Source organism: Etheostoma spectabile, chromosome 21 (assembly GCF_008692095.1).
Source record: "Etheostoma spectabile isolate EspeVRDwgs_2016 chromosome 21, UIUC_Espe_1.0, whole genome shotgun sequence".
Lineage (NCBI taxonomy): Eukaryota > Metazoa > Chordata > Actinopteri > Perciformes > Percidae > Etheostoma > Etheostoma spectabile.
Window position 1 is genome coordinate 7,245,082 of NC_045753.1, and position 10,035 is coordinate 7,255,116.

At 40.3% G+C, this 10,035-nt stretch overlaps 1 protein-coding gene across 2 annotated transcripts; it reads right to left on the minus strand.

The window, feature by feature from the left end:
- Window positions 1–1,725: 1,725 nt before the first annotated feature.
- get4 (guided entry of tail-anchored proteins factor 4) lies at window positions 1,726–9,237 on the minus strand. Of its 2 annotated transcripts, XM_032503271.1 has the most exons (9): window positions 9,025–9,236; window positions 7,956–8,034; window positions 7,655–7,736; window positions 7,020–7,169; window positions 6,321–6,459; window positions 5,917–6,057; window positions 5,522–5,597; window positions 4,628–4,700; window positions 1,726–2,993 (listed from the first exon to the last, which is right to left on the minus strand). In XM_032503271.1, exons 1-9 carry the CDS (start codon window positions 9,162–9,164, stop codon window positions 2,902–2,904), a joined length of 972 nt encoding a protein of 323 aa, XP_032359162.1. In that variant the 5' UTR covers window positions 9,165–9,236; the 3' UTR covers window positions 1,726–2,901. The 2 variants fall into 2 exon arrangements, with proteins under 2 accessions (XP_032359162.1, XP_032359163.1); XM_032503272.1 differs by lacking the exons at window positions 1,726–2,993; window positions 4,628–4,700 and adding an exon at window positions 4,728–4,914 and having other exon boundaries at window positions 5,507–5,597; window positions 9,025–9,237.
- Between the last annotated feature and the right edge of the window lie 798 nt (window positions 9,238–10,035).

Sequence of the window (10,035 nt, forward strand, 5' to 3'; positions counted from 1 at the left end):
AATAGTTAAGATCAGAGGATGTTGACTGGATCCAGATACTGTTTAGAAACCACTTATATAAAAAATTAACAATGTAAATGCTATACGATTAAATAAACGCCTAAACATTCAATGAAAGTAATGAGTAATTTTACCTGAAGAACATTGTATGGAACAATCCATGTTATTTTTGGGCAATTTGGTTGAAAGAAATCCCTACTTCTGATATAAAACTTTGAAACGGGTCAAATTTGACCTGAGGACAACGCAAGGGTTAACTGCCTGATGTCTTGGAACAAGTGAACTGCCCAGGAACCTAAAAGTCCATTTTGCCTGGATTTCCCTTTAGACCTCAGCGATATCATGAGGCCTGCGGGACGAGCCGCTCCCCAGAAATCTGACTTTCACCAACACAATACTGTTAAGGGCCGTCCACACCAGGAGCGATAACTATAACCAACATTATAATGGGTTTAAAAATTGTGGATGGCGGAGTCCACACCACAACTATAATGACAATGGGATACAATATCACTGTGATCATTTTTCAGGGCAATATGAAGAACAAATCCATCTGAATTTACATCACAGTATGGCGGAGAGATTTGTTTCACACAGGTAGGGACGCCGGTAGACTCCTTTGATTTATAAAATGGAGCATACTTGATTTCACAAATACATAGGATATCACTGCAGACATTCCTGTACTCCTACGTTGCAACATCTGCTGTATCAGTGTATTATCAGCTGTTGCTGGCTTGACCCCGCGGTTCACAGACCGTTAGCGTTCAGCCGTGTGGATGCTCACATTGCCGTAGTTATCGTTCTTGGTGTGGATGGGCGTTTCTCTCGCTCTTGTTATCAATCGGACGACTCGTTGAACCTTGGGACTGCCACACCGCTGCTCTCGTTCTCTGCATCTTTTAGATACATGTAACCACAGCAGAGCACGTACACTGACACCTCAACACTGTTCTATCTGTCCCTCGGTAGCACAACCACGTCAAGCCGGCCCAAAATGGCCAATATTAAAGGTTAATGAAAAACAAACAAGCATGTCAGTATGATTTAAATGTACGTATTAAATGTATTTGTATGTAAATGTATTTAGAAGGAACCAATTAACCTGTATTTGTAAAAAAAAGAAAATTACAAAAACTACTTTTCATAAGATTTTCTTTTCCTTTGATTTGTAGATTGTTTAATTTTTCCTAAAACATTCTTCCCAAAAAAAAACATCGAGTTTTACCGAGCTAGGTTGGCTCATACGATTATTTATTTTTTCATCACTTATTTAGTATTGGCTATTTGGGTGTTTTACAATCCAACAGATAATTACACAGAAGTGAATAATTATTACTCTACATTGGAAGACCTTTGGACTTTCCTTGTTTGCTAGTATTAAATTCAAATTTGACCTGGACTGATCAAAAGACCAAAAAGAAGCTGCAGTTGTGAGGAAAGCAAAAAGCTGTCAAGAGAAAGGAGCAGAGCGAGTGTGCTTTCTGTGGGCCACAGATGAAGATTAGCTGTTGTATGAGTCACACTTCTGATGTGCACTGGCTGAACTGATGTTGGACTACTGACCAACTTGTTTAACGTGAAATAAAAAGGAAAAACAGGATTGAACAAAAGACAGAAATGGTCAGGTACCTTGAAAAGCAAGATTCATTCCAACAGACGTGCCAAGCAGGTTTTCACAGCGTCTCGCTTTGCTACTCTAATAAAGATCACTTTACAGACTTGGAAGGTAACCCCAACTTTGACTTTTTATTTTTCACAGCAACACGTAGACAGGCACCCAGAGCCAGCAACCAGTAAAACAAAAGCTTTAAACATCTTATTGCTAGAATTTGTTTTTATGAATTGGTAACTGTAAAAAAGAAAATGTGTGTTCGACAAAAAAAAAAAAAAGTCCAAATTGCAATTTTTCCAAACAATTTCTCTTTGGAGATGCAAACAGCAGCAGTTCAGCGAGTGCACGGTAAAAAGTGGAGAGGAGATATTTGTATACAGACAGCTGTATGTTTGCAGTCATTCACTAGAATCAAAGTTACAGCCCCCACCATAATCCGTGGGGGACAAAAGGTTTGTTTGGTTGATATTCCACGTGCTTAATGACCTCCGATAATAACTTATAAAGAGCTTTGTTGTCTTTTTGTCCATAATGCTAAAGGACAAAGAGACAAGAAACTGACAGATGGCTTTGACTACGTGTTCAATTTAACTTACTATTGAAAGAAGAAGAAGTTTTAACGGAGAAAGCTGCTGAAAAGCGCCAACAGCCGCAATGCAATGGCTCTGATCGAGCTCTGTTTGGCTGTTTGGGCAAACAAAGCAGTTGAGTAAATGTAGTGAGTTGACTAAACCCTCTTATGCTGACGTCATTACCAACATTATGAAGAGAGGTTTCACTTGTGATGCTATCCTCTCCTCTGGGAGACTCCGGCCATTCCCATCGCTTGGGAGCAAGTTATCACAGGGAGAGGGCAGTTTGTTATCTCTGGTTTAAAATTCATACACCCTAAACAGAGAGCAAGAGTCTTAAACTAACAAAAATGGTTAAAATTATATAATAATTTTACAACAATTCAACAAGGGAGGAGTTTGCAGTTTGGGCGCAGTCAGTCCCGGCAGTGCTGAGAGGGATGTGTGGGCGGCCTGATACTTTCTGATTCTCGGATTTTAAGACTGGATGGGTGGGAGAGGTTTTTGGAAACCGCACGCCTCTGGGAACATGGACCGGCGCCTTGCCCTTGGTGTGGAGGTGAAGGAGGGAGGCGACGCCATCCTCCTCTTTGTGTGTGTGTGTGTGTGTGTGTGTGTGTGTGTGTGTGTGTGTGGGTGTATGACCTGTGTGTGTGTGTGTGTGTGTGTGTGTGTGTGTGTGTGTGTTCGCTTGTTCTTTGTCCCGGGGCAGGCTCAGTCCAGCTCTATGGGGCTGCTGTCCTCCTGGGCTTCTTCAGCGCCGTCATCCTCCTCGCCCGAACCCATCAGGCTGTTCAGCAGGTTCCCTGCGGAAGGCAACACAGTCAGCATCCTTCCGTGCAATGGTCTACGGTACAAAAATTACCTTGTGCAGAGATTTGTTTTTCAAAAAGGTGTAATAATAATTTGTAGCATTTGAAAAGAAATAGTTTGACATTTTGTGAAATGCACTCCGTCATTGTCTTTCAGAGAGAGTTTGGTAACAAAATTGATACCACACTCATCTGTACGGAAATACATATATAACAGGAGTCAGCAGTCAGTTCAAAGGTAACTAAATCTGCCTCCCAGCACATCTTAAGCTCACTAAACCTGTACTACAATCTAACCTACTCGACAACAAGAAGTCCCTGTAACTTGGCAAGTATTTTTGAATATCTATAACAAACCATCATACACAAAACTTGACAATATTACATTTGAGTATTTGATTAGACAAATTTATTGCAGCACAACTATTCTGTAAAACCAGAGGGGTTGAACAGTGTGACTCAAAAGTGAACAGTAGGGGTGGAACGGTACACAGAAGTCACAGTTTGGTACAATGGAGGGAAAAGCAAGACAGAAGATACATTTTTTTTTATTGTGCATGTCTCAGGCTGGTCATGCACAATAAACCTAGGTTCATAAAGTCTCTCCCCTGAGTGTGTAAAGTAAGATGTAACCATTAAACAATAAGTACCCCACATCATCTCCAGACTCCATCTTGAACTTGTAATCAAAATACTGTAAGACAATCAGCTATAAAACTGAAAATGCAGCATCTCTTATTTATGAAAGTGCAAATTACATAGAAGACTAACAAGATATGTGGATGGGATGGCATGTTGTTATGAGGTTTGAGTACATGCAGCAAATACTTGAAGCCCTATTTGAAGTTGTATCTAAAGGCTGGTAGAGCACTGTAGGGAGGAGAAGTTAGACTGTTTTTTGTCTCGTTCCAGTGATTGGCACAATCGGGGTGATGGTGTTGGATATGCGTTAGCATGTTAAATGTGTTTACGCCCACATACCCTGCAACTGCTTAACAACGCTGACACACAGTCCTTGTCTTTTCCACCACTCTCTTGCCTGTACTACTGTAACTGACCCAAAGACCAAAGTTTTCAAGGCTGGAACAGCACCATGCTTGAGGTCATGAGATCAGAGCACATGACACGGGAGGCTTCAGGCTGCAGCCATGCGGACTCAAAGTTTTCCCAAACTTGCGATCTTAAAGTGGCCATGGGTCCTCTAACTCTTGGGGGGCCACCACCACCACTCGCCATACTTGTCCTTAGTGCTGCTGTCTCTGACTCACTCTCTGGACCGTCAACCTGATCAAAAACTGCATGTAGGCGGGGCTACAGATTAGGTGTCCCTGGAACCGGCGTATCTGACAGTAGTTCCGCATTACCTTAATTCAATTTTTCAAGATTTTCATACCGTGTAAATTCATGTACCGAACCAAGACGCCCGTACCGTACCAGTTCAATGTGAATAAACGTACCGTTTCACCCCTAGTAAACAGTGATGTAAAGTAGAGTCTCATCAAGATACATACAGAGAACAAAACTTAATATGAAACACACAAAACTTCCGTGACACAAATACAGCTGATCCGTATCTATTGTGTAAATTATCGTCAACATCAGCTCAAATGAACTCTTGGTTCACTCACCTAGCAGTCCACCGTATGATGGGGACTGTTTGGGCGGAACGCCGAAGAAAACCTGTCCTATTCTGTCGAGATACTGAGGAACAGGAAGATGTACAAAAGAAGAGGAGGAGGACAGAGAGACACCGTTGTGAAAAAGACGGGTTACAAAAACAGGAGGGAAAGATTCCGTCACAACATGCAAGCATAATAAATATTTGACATACAGTATGGTGTATTGCAGCTGCACTCCCATCAATGAAGGCCTTTTCATACGTGATTCATGGGAGGAAATAACAGCCTCAAGTTTAGTGCTGGGCGGTATGCCGGTATTTCCCGTATGATATTTTTCATATCCCGTAATACCGGTTCACTGGGAGAAAGACGGGTTCAGAGCAATGATTAAAACACAGGATTTAAGATCTCTTGCCTCGCTGAAATAGGTCCGTCGACCTACTAGCATTATTCAAACAGCGGAGCTACGTTCAGTCGCCCACTTTTCTACAACAACCTGTGGCCAAGGTTGTGTTCATACAACTATCTTAAAACTATGATGTTTTGAAAAGGGAAATTATGTTAAAGTTGTTTGTATGTGATTTAGGTTTACTTTACAACTTAATAAAAAGTTTAGATTCTGTAACTTTCATGCATTCTCCTTCATATAACGTTATTGTATAATGTTGTGGAGCCAAGCAAACACTTTAGTAATCTTGATATTGAAAAAAAACGTTATGGTCTATGCACTCCTAACAGTAGAATAAGCCATTAGCTTATATAAAAGATCCAATTAAGCAAAAGAAGGAAAATACCGTTATATACCGTGAAACCGCCAGAATCTTAAAAAAAAATAAAAATACCGTGATTCAAATTTTTGGTCATACCGCCCAACACTACTCAAGCCACTTTTTAAACGCTCACCTCATTATACATGGGGTCCCTCTTCAGGGAAGGTTGATATTGCTCACATAACACTGTGAAAACTGTTAATTTACCCCTGAAGAAACAAAGAGAGGAACGGTTTTGAACACTGAAAATGATTACTCCTCAATCCATCATTCAAACACAAACACTGTCAAGATGATTTTTCTAGTTGCTGTACAAAATTTGTCAATCAAATAAGATCAATGCTGCAGTAGAAGTCAGACAATGCTCTCTTAAATTTGCTTATTACATGCTCTGGGCAGACTGCTGAAGGAGTAGAGACATACAACTAAATAAGACATTAGGTCATAATACATTCAATGTATATTTGCATAAATAACAATATATCTATACCAAGGTTTTTAAGTGTTTATACAATAAGTACAACTCACCCATCCACTGCCAGCAGCAGAAACCAGATAAAGTTTAGTAGAGGCTGGACGAAGGGAGGGCCCTTCTCTATGGACGGGTGTTTCTCTGTGTATGTGCTGAACACCACGGAAGCGCTGTTTTTGTTCTTTAAGCATAGGAACCTGGAGGGTGGAGGTTAAAAGAAGGTAAGGATAGGGACAGAAACAGAAAAAGTGACAAAATGGATATGACTGCAGACCAAACATGCGGGAAGAAGATGCATCAGTATCCCCTTCCTCCCCTGCACATTAAGATTGTCAATACAACACATTAAATCCAACAAAAAGTTCAGATTACATTTAGTAACAATGCAGACTACTGCTGTACACATTACCAGGTTAGACCTTTTATGTGTTTAACTAACAAATATTGCTGTTTAACTTACTGTAGGACGGCCTGCGCCACAAACATGTCAATCTCGGTGCGGTAGCCCCGTGACGCCGAATACTCTACCAGCATCTGTGCACAGCCCTCCCCGTCAGATGAATGCAGGAAGTGGTAACGAGACTCACTGTAGTTTTGCTCTGGACACACAAATATTGTAATAGTTGAACGGTTACGATATTAACACACAGGGAAGCTTGCAAAATATTAATGGCGACACACCGTTAATGGCATACTGACGGAAAAGTTAAACTACAGAAGATGGGATGAGACAATCTAGGGATGAATGGAATATAGTCTGCGCTTTCCCTGTGGGTTAACGTGTCAATGTTGAGAAAGAGTACAGTTCCTAACGTGACACAGGTTGACACGCCATCATGAGGTTACTGGTTTGTGAGCTTACATAGAAAACAACGGGCATGGGTGTTTTGATGCCCATCATATGCTGCCTTTGTGTGTATACTTCAGTTGCATAAGTTAGAATGATAAGCATGTTGATGATTGACTGCTACAGATATTTGAATAATTTATGAGATTATTTGAGAGCTTCAAATACTATTAGTCAATTACTAATTACAATTGCTGGTCCCTGCCTCTCAACTATCTGTATTAATATCATTACATCAACATTTATCACACAACATGTAATAAACAGGTTATTTTCCTCTACACTTTATAAACTAAATAAGAAAGTCATTACCTTTCCACAAGGTGACAGCTAGCAGCTGGTGTAGTTTTGGGTGACCCAACTTGCCGGGCCCTCCTGTGGACCATTTCAAAGCTCTGGACACAAACGCTACTCTCTCTGGAGAGTTTGGGTCCATCCGGCTGAACAACTTAGCCAGGCATTCTGCTCAACAATCACAAACACAAACACAAACACAAACACACACACACACACAGTCAGAGAATGGCCCTTCTACCCTCCTTGTGGAATGCGGCTTTCTGAATATCATGACAATGTAATGCTGCAGCGTTTCTAAGTGATTACAACAGACAAGAGATCCCAAACAAATGCAGGATATCACTGCAGTATCAAGGCCAATCAATACTGATTATACATGTAAAGTCCAATCAATCACCAATGTAAGCTGTCAAATATACAACTGCATTTAAAGAATGGACATACAGTACTGGAAACATTGTACATTGATCAGTAAGAACCTTACTGATCAAAACATACTGTAAACCATGTATAATGTACATCTTTTTACATTGGCCATTTTCTCAATGGTTACATTGTTTTTGTGAAGCAGTATTTACTTCCATCAAAAAAGCTGAATTGTACTGCCACTTACATTGGTGTATTTTAAAAGGCTCAAGGCTGCCACTTACCTAATACTTCATCATCAACTTTAGTCTCAGATTTTTCAAACACCTCCAGTACCAGCATGGACAGGTCCGCTGCACTGTTTTGCTGGAGATGAAAACACAATAACATACATATTTAATTACATGTTCCAAAAGAATTTGATATTATACACAAGCGCATTGCAGGATGCAAGAGCTACTTGGAAATACGACATTCTAATTTTCCTATCTGGGGTGTTTTCATGAAGATGTGCACACTTGACATTTAACACTTGGTGTGGGATATACCTGGCCATCTAATAGAGCGGAAATCTAGTGCATGTACCTGGTTATAGCTGAAGAAGAGTAGAGCGCCATTGTACATCAGCTCCCTGGCCTCAGCATGTTTCGCCTGTGACATGTACCTGATGGAAGACATGAGTGTCAACATCACACATGAGATCACTTATCGAGACACACACAAGGTTTGTTTACGTCACTTAAGGCCATTTTGGCATTGGGCTGCATGATAAAAAGACCCATGCACGCATGTTTTGCTTAAACAAACTTAAGCAAACTAATTCTGTGTAATGGAGAAAGACCGGCTTTAACTGGATTGGATTCAAAACAAATTACCTATTTATAGGCAGATAGCCAACCAGTTTGGCAGAACTAATAATCAGGGCTAATGATTATTATAGAACTAACAGCAACTAACGTTAAGTTCATTTACTGCATTAGTGCAGGTAGCTACATCGTTATGTACAGTGTGTAAACGTCCCTAATGAAACAGAGAAATACTGGAAAACAGTTTGCACTTATGATGACTAGCTAGCTCGCTAGACTGATTTAAAATTCGAAACGTTAAGTAAACCAGCTGTAAATCAAGATATATATTTTTTTTACTAGGCAGTTGACAAAAACGTATCTAACGTTAGCCTTCATAGTTCAGACAGCGGCTATTTGGCTACATGCTAACACCGCTGTACCTTACCCCGTCAACACACGTTAAATAAACGACAACGGGTAACAAAGCAGTTAGCTGCTATAATCTGTTATTTTACAGGTCAAGAATATTTATCAAATAACGTATAAACACTTCCTTGTATTAGCTGTCCACTTAACTCGGCTTTGGCTAATGCTATTATTACTTGTGTTACTGAACACATAGCTAGCTAACTAGCCCTAGTTAGCAGCATAGACAGTTAAAGACAGTTTGGGATTATTGATCGACAACACAGCTGTCCAAACAAACAGACAGGCCAACATGAGTGGGCGGGTACGCGGTGAAATTTACCCAATCACAAACGGACAGGCATAGCAGCAAGGTTGAGTGTAGAATGATCTGGAACAGGCAGGCCCCAAAGCCAAATGACAATTACAACTGCACCTACTTACATGAAACAAATCCTTACCTAAAAAATAAAGTCCTGTACATCTGGTGTGCTTCATAGTAATCCCCTTTTTCTACACTGGCTCGCAGTTTTCCTTCGACCCTCTGTACGCCTCCACGGTTTCTGGCATTTGAGCACCTCAGAGACTCCTGCTCCGACATCGTCGTTGCTCTGCACAGCAGCGCTCGAGCTAAGTGTTGACAGTGGAAATGCTGGAAGCTTTAACAGACCCTTTTCGCTTGCCGTAGCCGGCGTGTTGTGGTTATTTTGTTTGGATTAGGTGTGCACCATAGTTGTTTTATATTAAGGTGAGTACACAAACTGACACAGTTCATAAATTCGTGATTGGCTATGCTAATAACGCAGAAGGCAGCATTATTATGGAAAATAACACTACTTGGTGGTTAATGAAAGGTGCTAAATGTGTTGAAACAACACAAGTACCTGCCTTGTAATCTCTCATTTCTCATTTAAAACACCACACCACCATAAGACTTATATGTTTTTTCCATGGCATAGTAAAGTTCAATCAATATTGTGGAGCAAAGCCAGAAGTCAGAGAAGTAATGGTCTGTTAAAAATGAGTTCCCAGTTGGAAATTTCAACTGAAGAAAAACCATGGTAAGAAAACAATGAGCACATAACTTATAATGTCGGACTAATAAGTTATTCCATTATGAGAAAATTATGATATTCAACTAAGCACAAAAAAACTTGAATAAAGTAATACATTCAGTGTAAGTACTCTAATCGTCTTCTTAAAGCAGGAGTCTTAACTGAGAGAGAGAGACGGAGCAGGGACCCACTATTGCATATTTTGTATAAAATTAAGTTGCATATTAAACTGGGTCTACAACAACTTGTAGGACGGCCTAAAACATTTACATACCCTTTTTTTTGCGAAAGCGCATCTATCCAAAACTTCAGCCTTCAGTCTCTTTTATCGGTTATCCTGGATTTATCATTTCTTCTTTTGTGAAATAGACCCTTGGATTGGGATCAACTGATATTCATTTTTCAAGGCTGATACTG